At 39.7% G+C, this 22233-nt stretch overlaps 1 protein-coding gene across 3 annotated transcripts in view; it reads left to right on the top strand.

The window, feature by feature from the left end:
- Positions 1-22233, top strand: part of wdr19 (WD repeat domain 19) — an 80427-nt gene that overhangs the window by 22938 nt on the left and 35256 nt on the right. For all 3 annotated transcript variants that reach the window (XR_004413083.1, XM_033027100.1, XM_033027108.1), the window contains exons 13-19: positions 78-184; positions 8692-8814; positions 10793-10942; positions 11270-11417; positions 13999-14203; positions 18861-19020; positions 21960-22070. Coding sequence is in view for 2 of the 3 variants with exons in the window: in XM_033027100.1 (XP_032882991.1) it covers positions 78-184; positions 8692-8814; positions 10793-10942; positions 11270-11417; positions 13999-14203; positions 18861-19020; positions 21960-22070 (1004 nt within the window). In the remaining variant the exon portion in view is untranslated. The remainder of the gene's footprint in view (positions 1-77; positions 185-8691; positions 8815-10792; positions 10943-11269; positions 11418-13998; positions 14204-18860; positions 19021-21959; positions 22071-22233) is intronic.

The raw sequence follows: 22233 nt of genomic DNA on the forward strand, positions 1-22233 counted from the left end.
TCCAAATTGGTTTTGTGATTGACATATTTTATCCCAAAAAACACTTATTGATGTGTTGCTGTGTTTGACATTTTTAGGAGTGGCGAAGCTAAAAGACATGGAGTACTTGGGTACTGTAACTAATATGTGCTTGAATTCCGATTATGCAGCAGTACTTTTTGAGGGAAGAGTTCAGCTACATATGGTAAATATGCAATATAGTTCACATTTTGTACTTAACTTTACAATTAGCTATTTTTGATTCAGATTTTCAAGCTAGAATAAATATTTGTTTTATCAGTCTAGACTGTTAAATTACCTAAACAATATAATTCTTCCTCTCTCATCAGGATTTTTGTTTAAAGCCTTATTTCAGATATGTACAAAGATGCATCCCTGTCAATAAAATAGTCAAATTTGGGCCATCAGGAATACTCTCTCAGTGAGTTCATGTTTGCTTGAGGTGATGTGGTCATGCACAATATCTTAACAACATTTAGTAGATTGGATGAGACATGCCTTAAGGGCTTTAACTATTCACAAGGGACCTACTGGGCAGTAATCAGCAAAATACATGCATCTGAGCAATTTGTTGTCAATCCAAGGGGAAATATGTTTTGGATTATACTTGGATTATAACAAGATTATATGTAAACAAAGGTAAACTAGCCAAGAATATCAAGCAGGATAGTAAACTATAGTAAAAATATAGTTAAGACCAAAGTTGGACCCTTGAAGACCGAAAAAGGTGAATTTATTATGGGGAACAAGGAAATGGCAGATGAGTTGAACAGGTACTTTGGATCTGTCTTCACTAAGGAGGACACAGACAATCTTCCTGATATAGTAGTGGCCAGAGGATCTGGGGTGACAGAGGAACTGAAGGAAATCCACATTAGGCAGGAAATGGTGTTGGATAGACTGATGGGACTGAAGGCTGATAAATACCCAGGGCCTGATGGTCTGCATCCCAGGGTACTTAAGGAAGTGGCTCTAGAAATCGTGGATGCATTGGTGATAATTTTCCAATGTTCTATAGACTCAAGATCAGTTCCTGGGGATTGGAGGGTTAGCCTGACATCGGTGGTGGGGAAGATGCTGGATTCAATTATAAAAGATGAGATAGCCGCACGTTTGGATAGCAGTAACAGGATCGGTCTGAGTCAACATGGATTTACAAAGGGGAAATCATGCTTGACTCATCTGCTGGAATTTTTTGAAGATGTAACTAGGATAATGGACAAGGGAAAGCCAGTGGATGTAGTGTACCTGGACTTTCAGAAAGTATTTGATAAGGTCCCACATAGGAGATTAGTGGGCAAAATTAGAGAACATGGTATTGAGGGTAGAGTGCTGACATGGATAGTGGTTGGCAGACAGGAAACAAAGAGTAGGGATTAACGGGTCCCTTTCAGAATGGCAGGCAGTGACTAGTGGGGTACCGCAAGGCTCGGTGCTGGGACCACAGCTATTTACAATATACATCAATGATTTGGATGAAGGGATTCAAAGTAACATTAGCAAATGCAGACGACACAAAGCTGGGTGGCAGTGCGAATTGTGAGGAGGATGCTATGAGAATCCAGGGTGACTTGGACAGGTTGGGGGAGTGGGCAGATGCATGGCAGATGAAGTTTAATGCGGATAAATGTGAGGTTATCCACTTTGGTAGCAAAAACAGGAAGGCAGATTACTATCTAAATGGCGTCAAGTTGGGAAAAGGGGAAGTACAATGGGATCTGGGGGTCCTTGTGCATCAGTCCATGAAATTAAGCATGCAGGTACAGCAGGCAGTGAAGAAAGCGAATGGCATGTTGGCCTTTATAACAAGAGGAATCGAATATAGGAGCAAAGAGGTCCTTCTGCAGTTGTACAGAGCCCTAGTGAGACCACACCTGGAGTATTGTGTGCAGTTTTGGTCCCCTAATTTGTGGAAGGACATTCTTGCTATTGAGAGAGTGCAGCGTAGGTTTACAAGGTTAATTCCCGGGATGGCGGGACTGTTATATGCTGAGAGAATGGAGCAGCTGGGCTTGTACACTCTGGAGTATAGAAGGATGAGAGGGTATCTCATTGAAACATATTAGATTGTTAAGGGCTTGGACACGCTAGAGGCAGGAAACGTGTTCCCGATGTTGGGGGAGTCCAGAACCAGGGGCCACAGTTCAAGAATAAGGAGTAAGCCATTTAGAACGGAGACGAGGAAACACTTTTTCTCATAGAGAGAGGTGAGTCTGTGGAATTCTCTGCCTCAGAGGGCGGTGGAGGCGGGTTCTCTGGGTGCGTTCAAGAGAGAGCTAGATAGGGCTCTTAAAAATAGCGTAGTCGGGATATGAGGAGAAGGCAGGAACGGGGTACTGATTGGGGATGATCAGCCATGATCACATTGAATGGCGGTGCTGGCTCGAAGGGCCAAATGGCCTACTCCTGCACCTATTGTCTATTATCTATTGACATGGATAAATCACGTTTCGATCCAAAATTTCACCTATTCATGACCTCCAGAGATGTTTCCTGACCCACTGAGTTATTCCAGCACTTTTTTTTTGTAAACCAGTATCTGCAGTTCCAAGTGTATACATAAATAAGACATTGTTGTGCTTAATCATGTAAGTGGAATTATTTGAGTTAATCAACCCATTTCCAGATAACTATGTATTAATTTTCTCCATTTTTTATCTCTTCCCTTTCCCCACTAGACAATTTGTAATGAATAACATATAACATATAACAATTTTTTAATTTTTTTTTGATTCTTTGTGAAGAATGCATGGGGTTTACAATGCATGACTTGCGCAATCTGTGGACAATGTACAATTTAACAATTAGCTTGTAGTATGTCTGTCCTAAATGTTGGATTATTCTGAAGTACATGTCAACAGTTTAGGGCTATACCTTCAAGTAGCTATTTTCAAAATTTCAAATTGGTAAAGTATTCAAAACTTCATCTCCTAAAACTAATATGTCTAATTGATCCTATTTCTGAGTTCAGTGTTTCAGCTTCTTACTGGAGCGGTTGAATAGTTAGCTGTATTAATACAGCTAATACAATCTGCTGTTATGTATGCTTTTATAACGCAAGATGGATATAGCGCGATTGATGAATTAGGGAACGCTATTTGTATTACGTAGGCCTAATTGGTAATAAAGCGCAATTTCAGTCGTGAACTAGAGAACCACTTAAAAGTCACTTAAGAAATTGGCAAGCAGAATAATATGCTGTTTTGGAAATAAAAACTGTTTCCATGTAACTCCCCTGCAGTAATCAGACATCATTGCCTCTTAAGAACTCAGAGCTACTTTTACTGCTGTGGGGCATTTGAAATGGACAATAATTGCTTCTTTTGACAATTGTGCAATGATACTATTAAACAATGTAACATATAGCCTTAAACTTGCAATAAGAAAAATAAACATGGTTATTAAAAAACCCTTTATTTTTGAAAATTCTGCAGGTAAAAATAATTGTCATTGCGATTCCGAAACACTCTACACTCTACTCACTTGTCCCATTGACATAATTATTTTTATAGCACCATTTCCTATTACACAAGGTTTTTTATGAGCACAACTTTTGCGTTTTAGCGGAACCACCTGTACTTGGTTTAAAATAGAACAATTAGTTTTGCGTATAATGTAAAGCCTAAAAGATCTGTCGCAATTTTAGATTTTTAGAAAAAAGAGCAATTTTGGGCACCATATCTGAGGAAGGATGTGCTGGCCCTGGAGAGGGACCAGAGGAGGTTTACAAGAATGATCTCAGGAATGAGTGGTTTAATTTATGATCAGCATTTGACGGCACTGGTCCTGTACTCGCTGGAGTTTAGAAGAATAAGGATTGAAACATACCGAATAGTGAAAGGCTTGGATAGAGTGGATGTGGAGAGGATGTTTCCACTAGTGGGAAAGTCTATGACCAGAATAGAATAGAATAGAATGCCTTTTATTGTCATTCAAACAGCTTGGTTTGAACGAAATTGCATTTTCTACAGTCTTAACAATTTAAAAAAAACAAGACCCGCACTTAACACACTTTACACAAACATCCATCACAGTGAATCTCCAACACCTCCTCACTGTGATGGAAGGCAAAAGTTTTATTTCTTCCCTTGTTCTTCTCCCGCGGTCCAGCAGTTAACTGCAACGTCGAGGCGAACTGGGGCTCCCGATGTTAAAGCCCTCGGCGGGCGATGGTAAGTCCCGTGGCTGTTAAGTCGCGCCAGGCGATGTTAGGCCCCGCTCCAAGTCATTTCACCCAGTGATTCTGGCGGGAGAAGTTGCCGTTGCGGGAGCTCCGAACAGCGGTCTCCCACCAGGGACTTGCGAGCTCCCGATGTTACCGTCCACAGGGCCTGCAGCCGGAGCCTCCGAAGCTCCGAAGTCGGGTCGCAGCCGCGCGCCACCACTGCTCATCCTGCTCCGAAGTCGGCCCGCTCCGCGATGGCAGGTCCACAGGCTCCGTGACTGGAGCCCTCAGGTTGGTTCCGGCCAGAGGCCGCCGTCGGCTCCACGATGTTAGGCCCAACGACATCGGAGACCCGACAGGGAAAAAGTCGGGTCCCCGAACAGGGAAAAGATTAACGGTTTCCCCCACCCCCCACACATGCACAGCTAAAAAAATAATAAAACTAGAATCAAACATACATTTAACGAGACAAAAATTTAAAAAAGACAGACGGACTGCAGTAGAGCCGCTGTCGTTAGGCGCCGCCACAATCGTCCCGAGGTCACAGCCTCAGAATTAAAGGACGTTCTTTTAGGAAGGAGATAAGAAGGAATTTCTTTAGACAGAGGGTGATGGATTTATGGAATTCTTTGCCACAGAAGGCTGTGGAGGCCAAGCCAATGGATATTTTTAAGGCCGAGTGTTAGAAATATTTTTTCCCAACTACACCAGCAACAGTATTAAAGATATAACCTGAATGTTTATGCTCAAATAAATCAAAGAGTCAGCAAATCTCTGCAATAGCTTTACTTGTCACCAAGGTGAGAGAGCCAAGCAACGATGTGCACAGAGCGTCCACACCAAATGCTGGCGCTATTTAGACTGACAATACAGAGAATTCACACATATCTTTATACTCATAAACAGCCGTAAACCACATGGTTAGAAATTTTCCATTACATGAATGAAGGTTAGGGAGGCAGGGAGTTTATAGGGAGGCGAGCACCTGCCAAAGCAAGAATAAGACCATATTGTTTGGAAACACATATACAGGATGATAGCATTATCATGGAATGTCATAATGATGAGAACAGTTCTTATCTATGTTCTCTCAGCTACTGCAAGGCCGATTTGTGATCCGTTCTGCCGGATCACTGCAAAAGCTTGTTTTTACTACATGCTAACATCTTTAAAGCATTAATTAAAGGTACAGTCCCTGATAGCGATAGGAATGAATTTTTCTATCACTGAGATAGATATATTCTTGCTTAGTATGGATGTCTGGGGTTATGGGGAGAAGGCAGGAGAATGGGGTTAGGAGGGAGAGATAGACCAGCCATGATTGAATGGCAGAGTAGACTTGATGGGCCAAATGGCCTAATTCTGCTCCTATTACTTATGACCTTTAGTTTTCAAATGTGGTTTAATTGCTTTTTCCTAAGTACCTGCAGAAACAAGGTATAAAAGCAAAGGTACACATTTGTATCTGTCTAGTAGAATTTGTTCCTAAGACTAAAATAATTTTCATCAGTCAAGATCGAGCATTTATTTTGACACCAAACAATTACACTATTGTGTTGGACATTGATTTATTTTCCCATTGTGTTCCAAGCTGGACCAGGTACTGAATTCAAATAAATTGTATTCTAATAAAAAACAATCATCCAACCCAGTGAAGCTAGACTGCCAAATGGTGGGGAAAATGCTGTTACTGACAAATATTTAATTAGAAGACTTCTTGAAATTGAAGAAGAAAACACAAAAATATTATTATGTGCCAAATATTTTCCTCTTAGATTTTCATCAGTATTAATGCAGAAATAACCCTGGGACTGGGAGCATTGATCCTGCTATATTAGCAATGTTAAAGACAGAAACAACTTTGCATATAATGTTATAGTTCTTAAGCTTTTCTGTACACCTTCCCCATAATATTACATTAAATTAGAACTAAGACTATTACTAATGATGTTGAGTTTTATTTCCTTTGTAGATCCGTTCCAGCCTTTGCTAAGCAACAGATATAATAGTTATTCAGAAAGGGTACAGAAATGAAACAGGCAATAAGAATTGCTTTTGTTTAAATGTGACATTTATTTAGTCTGGTTATATTTGGGATAATTCATAAGTGTGGAATGACAACATAGAAATATTTGATTAATCTTTCATTAATTTTTCTGAATTTTTTTATACTACTGGCAGTCCCCGAGTTATAAAAGCCCTAATTTAGGAATCATCTTTATGAAAAATTTCTGATAAATATCTGCACAATTTAAAAAAAGTTATGTTGCTCTAACTTTTTAACAGAGCTACACAGGCTATACAGCTACAGAGGAAATACTGCAGAGTATTTCTTGGTGGTTTGGGACATCAGCTGGATGGATATTCTGGCTGCTGCAGGACTGCGGGCATCTTCTGCCTGTCGGGAAAGGAGCATTTTTGCATTCCTTCTCTCCCGAGCCGAGTGGATTTTTATTTCAGGACCAAATTTCCTGGCAGAATCCAATCAAATTCCCTATGTACCCTTTCTAGTGCAATCACCTTTTGTTAACTATATTGTGATCACCATAAAGTATATGCATATAGTAATCAAGTTTGGCATTACTAGTGAATTATTTGGTTGTAGCATTACTTCCATGCTCTATTGTTCTTGTTTTGTTTTCCACAACAACAAAAAAAGGAAAAACAAGGAAAAAATCCATTATACCTTCTTAACAGCTATCTATTTCTAATGTTATGTTCAATGATTCAGTCCATTTGTTCAATAAGGTCCTTTTGTTCCTTGACACTTCTAACTATCCTATCATTTATTTTTTATTCTTTGCCTTGTTTGTTCTCTCAAATATATTCACTCAGCCTTCTTCAGATTGAATTCCATTTACTACGTTTCTGCCCACCTAACCAGTATATTTACATTTTACGGCAGCTTACAACTGATTGTCTTTCAACAATGTGCAGCCTACAACTGCCTCTTTAAATAATCAATTATACTGTCTTTCATGCTAACTCATACCTGGCTACAGATGATTGCGTGACATTATTCTTTCATCCAGAGGTCTGGAATCTTGGATTTCCCCACATGAACAAAAAACACTAAAGAGTTAGGGAAGAGAGGGGCAAATAGTAATTTTCAAAATTATGATTCATATTGAGAGGGTAAATATTTCTAATGATTGACAGATCAGATTTGTAGAGGTGGAAATATAACATTTTGTAAAGTAAAAATCAGTTATCAAATAGAAAGAAATGGGGAAATACTTGGGAGATATATGTTGTGATCAATTAACTCTGCATGGAGAGCAACCACTGCCACAGGTAATGGGCTGAATAATCTCCTTCAGCATTGTGGTTGTTGTCTTTTGGTATAGTAAAATAGGCAATTTAATATCTAATTACCCCATAAAAATCCTAAAAGCAGATTATAAATTCCCATTATTTCAAAATGTAGTCATCGCTCCATCTTCTACAGTGCTTTCAAAATTTAACTCCATTGTTGTTAATAGAACAGGATTTTGGAAGTGGAATCGAACATGCAGCCATTACTATTCATGTTTTAGTGCTTACTGTTAAGTATGCATTTCGGGGCAACATTTCTCGACATTTCTGTCCCATCATTACTTTAGAATAATGTTTTGAAACTTAATTTGGGCTTCTTTACAGGAAAATGCAGAAAAACTACATTTGAAAATTAATTTGCACACTTAAAATAAAAAGTACAACACAGTGGAATACTAGCTTAATTTGCATATAATTCTACTGTAGGTATCAATGCACTTGTCAGAAACCTCAACTCCAGGTTTGCAATGCTATGTTCGTTTGCCCAGTATTTTTTACCCAGCGTAAAATTCCTTCAACAGTAGTTGAACACGCAGAATTAATGTGCAGCAACACTCAAACTAAATTCTTTGTTCTCACTGAAATTTAAGACTCACTGCAACTTTAACCCAGTTAATTACCTTACAAATGGACGGGTAAGTGAAACAGCGTAATGTTGCGAAAATAATTTCAAGAAATCTGTCTAAAACATTTGTTTCGGATGAGTCAGAAGCACCAGCTGTGCTTCCAGAACCCATCTGCCTGGCAACTTAGTACCAGAGATGACTGTTTCATTGGTGAATGCGGCCACCTAAGCTGCAAACTAAAATATTCTTCCCACAGATCCTGTCTAATCAGCTGAGTGTTTTTTTTTTCTTTTTTCACTTTATATGCAGAGGAAGGTGTTTACTGTTCCTTCAAGTTGGGGCATCAATCCCATGAAACAAGGATGTGAGAGGTTGAATGTACAATATCCGTGCCTTGAGCATGGCTGGATTAGTCCTGATGACCAGAATGATTTTTCTGATGCACTTTTTTGAATGTAAACTAAGCTGTCAAATAAATTATTTTAAATTAGTTAGAAAATTGCCTCATGTACCTTTTGAACGTCCAGAATTGGTTATGTTAGTCCATATGAAAATTGCTTTGAGTTTAATAAAATTAAAATGTTGCCATTTATAGTAAATGAGTAATTGATTTACTGAACATGTATAATTCTAATTTGGTTACAGATTGAAATCGAAGGTATTGAGGCGCAGGAGGAAAGAGAAGCTCGTCTTTTTCCTGGACGTGATGACAAATGCCGAGTTACATGCCATGCACTTACTGCTGACTTCTTGATTTACGGGACAGATGTGAGTTCCTTGCCAATGTCCTACAATCCCCACCCCAGATGATCTATTTAATAATCCAGGGTACCACCTTGTCATGTAATGGTCACCAGCCGCTCTGCGTTGTGTAATGATTCCTGCCATGATAGATAACATGGCTAAGCTACTGAATGCCTTTTTTCAACAGCCATTGCAGCTCAGTAGACTGAATTACCTCTTTTTATGCTATAGTATTCCAATATCCAGTACATTGAAACACAAAGACCTTCAGCTGACTTATTCTTCCACCAAACCCAAAAGGAGGCTATTTTTTTAATGTCGATCCAGTACATTAAAATAGGAAGCTGGATGGCTTTCTGACTAAAGGTTATAACAGTACACACAAAAAGTAGATGAGTTATTAGTTAATATGCTCCACAGATGAGGTAATCTCTGCCCAAATCCTTCACAACCTATTTCTCCTTTTGTCTTTCTGTATCCATCCTTAGTTAAAACATATGCTCCCAAACCATTTGTTGTTGCACTTTCTAAATCACAAATTCCTCACTCTTGGCCCTTCATTTCCTGCAACATCACTGCAGCTTCGTCAAGCACATTGTTCTTACATTGACTGAACCTTTACCTTCATCCTGATCAATGCCTCCTCCTGAAAGTCAGGAAGAACCCTGCATACAGGGTTGGTGCTGGAGTCTACTAAGTTGCCCAGCCATGCTGCATTTTTGAGGTCCTTGGAGATTTTACTATAGAATGCTTTGATCAAACTTATGTAGGAAGTTTGTTCGCTCGTGTGTCAGACAACGTTCTGCCATCGCTTAGCCAGTGCCACATCTGTATTGTAGGAAGTGCAGTGGATCCACTGCTTCACTGGGCTTTTAGATGTAATACCAGGTTAAACCGCTACCTGCATTTGTATAGGATAGTTGGCAATAAAGATATAGCAGTAAATACTGGCCCATCTCCACCCCTAGGATGGAAGTGGAGCTGCTGGTAATGGTGGTCTCATGGCTAAAGTAAACTGTGTTTGATTCTGACTTCCGGTGCTGTAAATGTAGGGTTTGCACATTCTTCCTGTGACATGTGGGTTTTCTCTGGTCCTCTGGTTTCCTCCCATAAGCTAAAGATGTGCTGGTTTTTGGATGATTGGCTTTTGTTAATCGCCATAGTGGGTGGTAAGAGAATCAGGCTTGTTTTAATTGAGGGAAAGGTTACAGGAAAATGAGTGGGGAATGGATGTGATGGGATTACATTGAGAACCGGCAGGGACTTGATAGCCATGTACGATTTTGTGAGGGATACAATCAGAAAACAGGATGCTTGGAGACAAGATTTTGTGAAACAGATGCTTTGCTTCCAATCTTGTTTATGAGTACTTTGCACAGGAGCCTTAGGCATGTGCCTCTGCTATCCATTTTAGACAATTTTGAAGACATCCTTTTCAAGGGAGACTTTTTATTTTGTTTAAATTCTACTCGTTATGTTGGCTGGACTTCAAATCTACAATTTGGGAACATATGAATATGGTTGATTTAAAAAAAAGACCAAGTGCTGGAGTAACTCAGTATCTGCAGTATCTGCAAAAGACCAAGTGCTGGAGTAACTCAGGCAGCATCTCTGAAGAACATGGATAGGTGACATTTCAGGTTGGGAAACTCTTCGAACTGATTGTTGTGGGGCAGAGAAAGTTTGAAGAGAGGAGGAACAGGACAAAGCCTGGCGAGTGATGGGGGGTGGGGGGTGGGGTGTGGATAGGCAGATGGTTTGTCAAAGGCCAGAGATGAAAAGACAAAAGGTGTTAATTATGAGGCCAGGGGATGCAATGTAGGGGGAGGTAGAGGGTAAAGGGAGAAATGTGTGCAAGTCAACGTGGGATACAGAGGAGGGGTAAGGAAACAGAATTGTGAACAATGGTTACAATTTGCTATAAGCTACAAGAGTATCTCTTAAGACTTTTATATCACAAATTTCACCAATTTGCTTATGAGCATTGACTTCCTCCTTTCAGACTGGCATCATCCATTATTTCTTCATTGAGGACTGGCAATATGTGAATGAATATCGACATTCAGTCAGTATTCGTAAAGTTTTCCCTGATCCCACTGGAACCAGAATGGCATTCATTGATGACAAGAGTGATGGGTTTGTCTATTGCCCAGTAAGTGTCGTTCTTTTCAGTTTCCTTGGCACATCGTAGCATTGCGTACTTATATCTTTGTATATTATAAACATTCTCTAAAGGGAATTGTGATAGCAATAGTATTGTATTAATGACAATTAAGATATTCTTAATGTGATCATTTCATTCGTAAATATTCAGCTTTATGGCAATACCTCAGTACCTAAATCTTGTATACTGAGGGAACACTTGTTTTTACAATGCAGCTTATTATAATCCTCGAACAAAGCATTCAAGATTCTAGATGTGTATTTTTTTTATTTTGAACCAATGGATTTGATTCTCATTAACCTTGTTCTTTTAAAGGTGAATGATAGTGTATATGAGATCCCGAATTTTCCAACAACTGTCAGAAGCATCCTGTGGGAACACTTCACAATGGATAAAGGAGTCTTTATTGCTTATGATGATGATAAAGTATATACCTATGTCTTTCACAAGGGCACAATTCAAGGTAATGCATTTGTGCATGAATAAAATATAAAGTTGTCATGCTGTACTCCCACTGCCATCCTTATTCTCAGGAATAAAATTTAGCAGAAATATCAACAAGGGAAGTACAATAGCAACTGTAGTGTGTCCAATAAAATGTAATATTAATTCATACCTGTTCTAATAATACTGCAATTAATTATCAGCTAGCTGAAAAAGTTGGTTTTGTTTCTTCTTTACAGTGCCTTAATGTGCGAACATGATTGCATACTATATGGGGCTTTTTTCTGGGTTTTTCATTTAATTTTTGCATAATACCTGTACTGCCATTTTCTCACTGCAGTAGTTCAGGGATAAAGTCCTTGATTGCTGATTTAAGTCAGGTAATGATAATAATGAAAAGAGCAGTTATGTTTTTTATTTCCAATTTTGTATCTGATTTACTTTTCTATTGAATTTGGGGGAGGAGGTGGGGGATATATTTCTGTAACCATCCAAAGCACAACAGAATAGCTTAACATCAAGTGCAAATTTTCTGTGTCTATACTGCTTAATCCTTTATTTATTTTGGGTACATTCATCAAATCTCCTCTCAGTTGTCACACTTTTGAGAATATGACCTTAGTTGTTCCAGCACTTCCTCACAACTCACTCATGATTTCTGATATGATCTTAAATTTGTTGAATTCCATTTGTACTTTGTCTGTAGTTGAGCATTATATATTTTTCTGTTGAAAGGAGCCAGAAGTATAACATCAGTATCAGTGGACAAATAAACAAAGTACCTAATAGCACAGAAGAGCAAATGCTTGGGTTCATTTTAATGACGTGCTTAAAGAATTAAGGGAAATGGAGAAATGTATAAGCAATGGGAAAGAGAGGTCGGGAAATCTAAAGGCATGGTTAGCAGTGAAATGAGAGTAGGGGAAAAGATGCCACTATTAGAGAAATGTAGAGTTCCTGGAGGTTATAAGAAGAGAAAAGTTTCAGTTATAGTAAGGAGTACGAAATCCACAAGATTGAACATCAACGCTAGTTCTAGGGGAGAATTGTGCCTTTAAGATCCTTTGTGAGGTATAGTCAGTGTAAGAAACAAGGCAACTAGTTGTGTGGAGAAAGCTCTTATTAGTAATAACCAGATAATCCACTGGAATAATTTGATTGAGGGATTATTGAGGTACCGAGGTCTAAGCGGAAGCTCAGAGGGGATAGAGCCTTCTCTGTTGCTGCTCCGACATTATGGAACACTCTGCCGTTGCACATCAGACAGGCCCCCTCACTGTCCATCTACAAAATCAGTCTTAAAACCCTTTTCTATTCCTTGGCTTTTGACCCTGCATGAGACTTTGCTCCTGTTTTAGTGTTTTTAATGTTTTTTTTTAATTGTTTTTACTCTCTTTTTTAATGTTTTTATTGTCTTGTAATAATTTTTTGTTCATGATTAGTCATGTACAGCACTTTGTTGCAACAGTGGTTGTTTTTAAAGTGCTCTATAAATAAAGTTATTATTATTATTATTATTATTATTATTATTATTATTATTATTATTATTATTATTATTATTATTATTATTGCCAGAATAGCAGGAGAACTCCCTGCACTGCCTCAAAACAAGCACGTTCAGAGCTCGGAGCTTATTCGTTGTTGTGTTTAATGGCCTGATGGCTGTGGGGAAGGAGCTGTTCCTGAACCTGGTCGTGACCGTTTTCAGGCTCTGTACCTTCTTCCTGATGGCAATGGTGAGATGAGTATGTGGCCAGGATCGTGTGGGTCCTTGATGATTTTGGCTGCCTTTTTGAGGCAGCGACTACGATAGATCCCTTCGACAGTGGGGAGGTCAAAGCCGGTGATGATGAAGGGAGGACACTATCAGTTGTCAGCATTAATTTGAAATCTAGCCTCATATCTATGCATAATGTTATCAAGGGCGATGTGCAAGTGATCAAAGGAAGAGGCCGAAGGATAGTTCCTTAAAGGGATCAGAAAATACAAAGGTGGGAAGATATGTTGTTGTTTGAGGTACTCTAGCAATGATTGATACATTATAATGGAACCAAATAAAAACTCTTCTACAAATGTGGTCAACTGATACGAGTTGTGAAGGGTATTGTGGTGAACTGCATCAAAGTTGGTGTAGAGGCTGATAAACTTGAGGACAGATAGCGTATTGTCCTGATCATACGTTGTCATTTATGCCATGGCAGATACTGTCGACCTACACCTTTTGCTTCCACAGATGTTGCTTGACCCTCTGAATCATTCCATCGTGCTATTTGTGTTCCAGATTCCAGCATCTGCAGTCTCTTTTGGCTTCAGGATAGACACTTGACATGAGAGGTTAATTATGCGAGTGTCCACAAGGTACACTTGGTATTTGGGATCTATGTGTTCTAGGTTAAAAGAGAGGAAATGGAGAGCTCTCACAATGCAATCCAAAGTATATTTTAGTGTCTTGACTATTTTGATCTAATCATTCACTTTTATATGCTTACAAACCAGACTGAGTGGTTTACCAATTAAAATAAGTTCCCTAAATTAATTTTAGTAATTTCTCTGTTAATGATTTGGTGACATTCTTATGATGACATTTGCTTAATTCACAGGGTCCAAGGTCATACTGGCAGGTGGCACTAAACTTCCATTTTCTCACAAGCCACTGTCGTTGTATAACGGGGAGTTAACCTGTCAGATGCAGAATGGGAAAATCAACACTACTCTCTTAACCACGCACTCTTTCCTCAGTGGATTGAAGGATCTTGGAAGTAAGGACCTTCAATCAGTTTTAACCCAGAGTTTAATGCTGAAAAGGTGGGATATGTTTTATAAAGAATAATAAAGACGTGCCTGTGGAAATTAATTCTATGAAAAATGTAAACATTTTGAATTGTCACTTTTAATCAATGACAGTGATTTATTATGATGCTAATAGATTTTGAATTGAAGTTCCAGTTAACTTCTATTTTACTCATACTTGTGGGCACTACTGCCAGGAAAATAATTTAATTGGCTTTGATAAGATGGTGACTGCATTCTTTAAATCCGTCTGAGATAGAGAGACTCTCTGTGATGTTAGAGAGAGTCTTCTAAATTGTTGACACAATAATGATGAAGGAGCAACAATATTTTTGTTTAGTTTAGAGATACAGCGTGGAAACAGGCCCTTCAGTACATTGAGTGTTTGCTTTGTTTGGGGGGGGGGGGCAAGGAGCATTGTCAGTGACATAGGGGTGAGGGACCTGAGGATTAAAATTAAGGATAAGGTTGAGGTAGGATTCATGGAGTTGCAATTCATTGCTGTGCTGTGGAGACCCAGTTGGTCCCCAGATAATCGATAATAAATGTTCCCAGGACAATGGCTTCCTCCTTGGGAAATGTCAGAATTCAAGGCCCGAAAGCATAACTTGTACAATGATGTACAAAAACTGAATGTCTGAAATGGAGTCGAACCTGGAAATAATTGTTAAAATGTTTTACTGCGTGGTAATTATTATATTTAATTTCATAGCACTGAGAAAACAAAAGCTCTACACCAATCTTATTTCTAGGCTAGCCTTTTGAGTCTTGAAATGACAAACAAGTTGCTTCCAAATGGGGACTCCAGTTTGCGACATAGTCTTAAATTATTACAACCATAAGTTCATAAGTCATAGAAGCAGAATTGGGCCATTCACCCCGTTAAGTCATTCAATCGTGGCTGATCTATCTATCCCTCTCAACCCCATTCTCCTGCCATCTCCCCATAATCTTTGACACCCTTACTAATCAAGAACTGGTCAATTTCCACTTTAAAAATACCCAATGCCTCCACAGACGTCTGCAGCAACAAATTCCACAGATTCACCACCCTTTGACTAAAGAAATTCCTTCTTATTTCCTTTCTAATGGTATGTCCTTTTATTCTGAAGCTGTGCTCTCTGGTCCTAGACACTCCCACTGGGGAAAACAACTTCTCCACATCCACTCTATCCAGGCCTTCACCAAGTTTCAATGAGGTGCCCCCTCATCCTTCTAAACTCCAGCGAGTACACGCCCAGAGCCGTCAAACATCATACATTAATCCAATAATCCCCGGAATTATTCTCGTAAACCTCCTCTCGATCCTCTCCACGACAGCACATCCCGCCTCAGATATGGGGCACAAAACTACTCACAATAGTCCAGATGCGGTCTGACTAATGTCTTATGAAGCCTCAGCATTACATCCCTGTTTTTATATTCTAGTCGTCTCTAAATGAATGCTAACAATGTATTTGTTTTTTTTACTATCGATTCAACTTGCAAATTATCCTTTTGGGAATCCTGCACCAACACTCGCAAGTACTTATGCACCTCGGATTTCGGAATTCTCTCCCCATTTAGAAAATAGTCAATGAATTTATTCCTATTACCAAAGTGCGTGACCGCATACTTTGCTATGCCATTGCTGCTCCACTGTAATTTCTGCCAGGGTCCCTTTCCAATCAATCTTAGTCAGCTCCTCCCTCATACCTCTGTAGTTTACTTTAATCAACAGTATTACCGACACATCTGTTTTCATCTTCCCCCTCTCAAACTGCAGGTTACTTTTCATATTACTAGACCAAGACATGCGGGGGGGTGCGGTGTCGGCGTTCACACCGGAGGGAGTGGAGGGGGTGCGGGGGCGGGGGGGGGGCTGGTTGGGTGGGGGGGGCGATGAGTGTTTCTCCCCCCCCCCCCCCCGTTCTGCCCTCCCCACTCCCTGCCTTTTGGCCAATCACCAGGATCGTGGGGCAGCAACCTTGTTACGGTTGGCAACGTCCTATTGTGATGCCATTGTGGCAGTCGGCAGCTTGAGAGCCCATTGTGATTGGTGCAGTGTGAGTGGCGTTGTGACATCATCACTGGAAGCTCCTGGAAAAAGGGCTGTCTTTGAGAAGGCGTTTTGGCATTTTTTTAAACTTTAATCATGAATAACTTTTGAAATATAGCATGAAATCTGAAATGAACCTGATTACGCCGTGGAGGAGAATCAGAAGTTGAGGAGCAGTCCCTTCAGATATTAGTACAGTGGCAGCAACCTCGTTAGCATTGGCAATGTCCCATTGTGATGTCATTTGTAAATGAGATCCATTGTGATTGGATTTCTGTGAGATGGCATTGTGATATCATCACTGGAAGGTGCTGCAAGAGCCTGCCACTGAAAAGCAGTTTCTTTTTTTCAAATTTGCCTTTTTTTAAAACTTTAATCATGAATAACTTTTGAAATATAGCATGAAATCTTAAGTGAAGCTGAGTACGGTGTGGGACCAAAATGCAACCAGAACTTGAGGAGCAGCCCCTTCAGATATTGGTAGAGGGGCAGCAACCTCATTACCGTTGGCAACGTCCCATTGTGATGTCATTGCAGTAGTCGACAGCCGGCATGAGAGCCCATTGTGATTGGTGCACTGTGAGAGGCATTGTGATATCATCACTGTGAAAAGGCTGGAAGCTGTGAGAAGGCGGTTTTGGCTGTTTTTAAATTTTAATAAACTGGAAATATAGGTGGAAATGCGACGGGAAGATGCTTATCGCCACCATGGGAAAAATGTGAGTAGGATGTGTGAAAATGGGTAGGCTGTGGCCTAGCGTTTGGTAGAAGATACGAATTGTTCAGATTGACGCAGACAGATTGTGGGCACAAATAAGACGAAGACTTTTAGTTATGTAGAGATGGTCACTACCTCCTAGGGGTTCCTTTATCTTAAGCTCCCTAATCAATTCCAGTTTGTTACACATCACCAAATCCAGAATTGCCTTTTTCCTGCTAGGCTCAATTACAAGCTGCTATAAGAAACCATCTAGTGGGCACTCTACAAATTCCTTCACTTGGGATCCAGTACCAACCTGTTTTTCCCGGTCTATCTGCATATTGAAATCCACCATGACCGCTGTAACATCGTCTTTCTTGCATGCCGATTGTATATAATTTGTATGCTGTCTACTGTTCGGAGAAACATAGAAATTAGGTGCAGGAGTAGGCCATTTGGCCCTTCGAGCCTGCACCGCCATTCAATATGATCATGGCTGATCATCCAACTCAGTATCCCGTACCTGCCTTCTCTCCATACCCTCTGATCCCCTTAGCCACAAGGGCCACATCTAACTCCCTCTTAAATATAGCCAATGAACTGGCCTCAACTATCCTCTGTGGCAGAGAGTTCCAGAAAAAAGTTTTTCTCATCTCGGTTTTAAAGGATTTCCCCCTTATCCTTAAGCTGTGACCCCTTGTCCTGGACTTCCCCAACATCGGGAACAATCTTCCTGCATCTAGCCTGTCCAACCCCTTAAGAATTTTGTAAGTTTCTATAAGATTCCCCTCTGAATCTCCTAAATTCTAGAGAGTATAAACCAAGTCTATCCAGTCTTTCTTCATAAGACAGTCCTGACATCCCAGGAATCAGTCTGGTGAACCTTCTCTGCACTCCCTCTATGGCAATAATGTCCTTCCTCAGATTTGGAGACCAAAACTGTACGCAATACTCCAGGTGTGGTCTCACCAAGACCCTGTACAACTGCAGTAGAACCTCCCTGCTCCTATACTCAAATCCTTTTGCTATGAAAGCTAACATACCATTCGCTTTCTTCACTGCCTGCTGCACCTGCATGCCTACTTTCAATGACTGGTGTACCATGACACCCAGGTCTCGCTGCATCTCCCCTTTTCCTAATCGGCCACCATTTAGATAATAGTCTGCTTTCCTGTTTTTGCCACCAAAATGGATAACCTCACATTTATTCACATTATACTGCATCTGCCAAACATTTGCCCACTCACCCAGCCTATCCAAGTCACCTTGCAGTCTCCTAGCATCCTCCTCACAGCTAACACTGCCCCCCAGCTTAGTGTCATCCGCAAACTTGGAGATATTGCCTTCAATTCCCTCATCCAGATCATTAATATATATTGTAAATAGCTGGGGTCCCAGCACTGAGCCTTGCGGTACCCCACTAGTCACTGCCCGCCATTGTGAAAAGGACCCGTTTACTCCTACTCTTTGCTTCCTGTTTGCCAGCCAGTTCTCTACCCACATCAATACTGAACCCCCAATGCCGTGTGCTTTAAGTTTGTATACTAATCTCTTATGTGGGACCTTGTCGAAAGCCTTCTGGAAGTCCAGATACACCACATCCACTGGTTTATTAGACCTGTGTATAACCCCCATCAGGGGCCTTTTACCCTGACTGGAAGGAGGACATTTTAATTAAGATTGTTTGCAGATGACTGACTTATTAAATTCAGACTTTTTAGACTACCTTTGGGCCAGAGATTCTCAAATTCATTGTTGTCTTCCATTGTTATGCTGACTCAATTTAACACACACTTTGAACTGAAACGTTCCTGATCTCAGGACCTTGGCTCTAAAAGTACACTGTGCATTTATCTATTTGGATCATGCTTGGCATTCGTATCATTCTGGCCAGATTATTAATCTGTGTTCAAATTTTCTTTTATCTCATGCAGGTTTACTGAAGCATGGGATGTGTGCAATATGCTTAATGATCCTGCACCATGGACGGAGCTAGCACGTGCTTGCCTCCACCATATGGAGGTGGATTTTGCTGTACGTGTATATCGAATGATTGGAAATGTAGGAATGGTCATTTCATTGGAACAGATCAAGGTTGGTTCTAATGAGGTTGAATGAAAATATTGATTACGAATATTTATGTTCTTATTTGGTCATATTGTTCATAATAAGAATATAATTATGGTGAAACATTTTTATTTTAACATGTCTTCATTAAAGTTTCTTTTTTAAAGCCTCAGTGATGCACAAAATAGATTAGCATGGAATGTTGTCAACAGCAATAGCTCAGTGAAGTGAAGTGAAACTGAAAAATGCTAGAAGCAGGCCACGCAACATTAGTGGGGGTAAAAACAGATTTAGCGTTTCAGGCCAAGGATCCTTCATTAGAACTGGAAAAATGCGAAAGCAAGCTTAGTTTAAATTGCAGAGATGGGGAGGGGCATATAGAATAGAGGGAATATTAATTAGAGTGAAACCAACACTGTTAAGTTAATAATTGCATTAAATATCAGTAGTTGGAGACCAAGGAGAAAATGGGAACAAATTGAAAAAAAGATACAGTCACAGCTGTGGAAAGAGAAAAAGAAAGTGTTGTTCAATTAAAATTAAAACAAAACTGCCAATGCTGAAAATCTGAAATAAAAGCAGGGGATGCTTAAACTGGTCAGCAAGCATTTGTGGAAGGAGATGTAGAGTTAACGTTTCAGCTCAACGATCCTTCATCAGTTCAGATCGAATATTCCACATCAATTCTGCTCTAATGAGTGCTTCTAGCATTTTCTGTTTGTATTCTCATTGTAATGAGGAGCAGTTCCTTTACCTTGCATTAGACAAACCTAGAGCTTGAAGGTAGAGATGTCAGAGTGAGTGTGTGACAAACAACTAAAGAGACAGGTGACTGAAGGTTCAGGCCAGCCCTTGCAAAGGGGTCACCCAGTCTCCATGGATTCTCCAATGTAGGACTATATTGTCAGCATTAAATACAAAACAGTGAACGGGAAGAAGTTCTTCACTTGGAAGGATTGTCTGTGTCCCTAGGTTGTGAGTAGGAAACAGTTAAAACTACCAACACATGCTGCATGCCCTGAGATTGCAGAGGACAGAAGGAAATTGATTGGTGCAGATGGAAGAGTAGACCAGGGAATCATGGAAGAAACAATTACATTAGAATGCTGAAAGCAGAAAAGGGTAAGATGTCTGTTGAAGTTGGTGGAATTTAAGGAAGATTATTCATTGAATATGGATGGGGGCTGATCGGGAAAAACATAAGGGGCAAAGGAACCACATCCTTTTTCTGGCAGGGAGGAGAGAATGGGAATGGAGGAGACAGTAGAAATCTTGTAAACTATGTTGGAAGGAAAGATATGGTTAAGGAGAAAGGATGAAATATTGAAGGCAGTGGTGTGGAAAGTCTCATAATTGGAGCAGATGTGAAAAGACAAAAGAAACTGGGGGATTGGAATGGAGTCTTACCTGAAAGCAGAGTGGTTGTTCGAGATGGGTCAGCAACTGATTTCCATAGTAAACCACCAACTCCCACTTTAATCTTGACCGCACAATCTCCTAATCTACTTCCTGTAAGAACTTCTATTCTCATGATTTCTTTCTCTCCATCATATCTACCCTAATAATCCAACTTTCTGTAGGAGTGTTGATTAAGATATAGTTTTTTTTCTTAACTGTGGCTTCTCTTCCTCCATAGTTGTCATGGTTCTAAACTGTGTCCATTCTATTTCCCATACCTCTGCTTGCATCCGAATAAGTAGAGGCCTACCTTTGTCCTCACCACCTACTTAATGACTCAAAGTAAATTAAATTGTGCCGTCCATGTATATCTGGTGCACCTAATTTCCTTGAATAGGTCAATACCTTTCGTTAAGATTCAGTATACGTCCTCCCCAGATTTTGAAATATTTCCATTCCTGAGAACTGTTCGTACCCAACATTTCGTAAATCGAGAATTAGATTAAAACATGGGCTAACCAAGGGCATTGTGTATTTAAACTAGGGTGTTATCTCAACCATTCAGATAGTGTCACAAACTATGTTCTCATATAGCAGAAGATGCCTCCCGTCCCACAGTAGCCTCAAATCCATCCGGCCGCTCTCCCAAACCCACCATCATGTGTATGGGCTGTATATAGGTATATGTATCGTGGGAGGTCTTTATCGTCTAGTAATTGATAACTGTATCTTCTAATTTTATCACTCAAAGATGAATTTCTAATTGCAGTTAAATTTGACCATTATTTTGGAGTGCTGTGATAGTGAAGGAAAAGTAACTTTACACTAATTACAGCAGTTCAGTGCTTAATTTTGTGTTCCATACATCGCAGAGATATTCAGTTTTGTTTTATACATCTCAGAATGTTGAATGGAAGGAATCTCTTTACACTTGTATCAGTTCTTTCACAAAATGGTGAATTATGTAGCCTGCTAATTAAAAGGGCGTTGATAGTTAGAAAGTCAATGTTAATGGATTACCTGCGAGAGAAAGGCTTTTTCTAATGTCTGAGACAAATAAATAAAGAACTGCAAGTTCAAATGAATTAGAAACTCCAGGTGAGTACAGTAAGATATCCTTGCTAATTCCTCCCATTTCATCCATTTCTTCTCTTAACACAAAATATATCGTGTTCAAGCAATAAACACTTCCAGCCCACGTCACTTGAGTGTCACATTCAGCTTATCTGATTTACTACTTTAGGTCATGATCACAGTGGCAAATCTGATATTGAAGAGTTGGCTGTTAAATGGAAAATCACATAGAAATTGCATTCAGATATGTGCTTATTGTTTAGTAAAACATAATCACCAGACTTCATATCAGTATAAATGCTATATTTTTTACTATCTTCCTAGGCAATTTAGGAACAGATACCATCAGGATAATTACAGTGGTATTTTTTGCAAACTAAGTTAAGCAATGAAAAAAAGATTTTAAAGGTTAATGTGATACGTTAGCACTTTAACTGCTGTGTCCCTTGCCAAAATTGGTTTCTGTTAGTGCCATGTTATTATTAATCTTTTAGGGAATAGAAGACCACAATTTACTTGCTGGACATCTGGCGATGTTTGCAAATGAATTTAATCTGGCACAGGATCTGTATCTGTCTTCCAGCTGTCCAATTGCTGCTCTGGAGGTACGTTTACTGTTTTAAAAGAAACCCCCAATCTTTCAACCTGTTTTTTATTTTTTAAGGAATGCTGATGCTTTCATTTCATGTGTTTTAGGTCTCTTTTGGTGTTTAAAATATTGGTTCAAATTTGCAGAAGATGACTCTCAGTATTCACATTTATTATAAT

Source organism: Amblyraja radiata, chromosome 1, assembly GCF_010909765.2.
Source record: "Amblyraja radiata isolate CabotCenter1 chromosome 1, sAmbRad1.1.pri, whole genome shotgun sequence".
NCBI lineage: Eukaryota > Metazoa > Chordata > Chondrichthyes > Rajiformes > Rajidae > Amblyraja > Amblyraja radiata.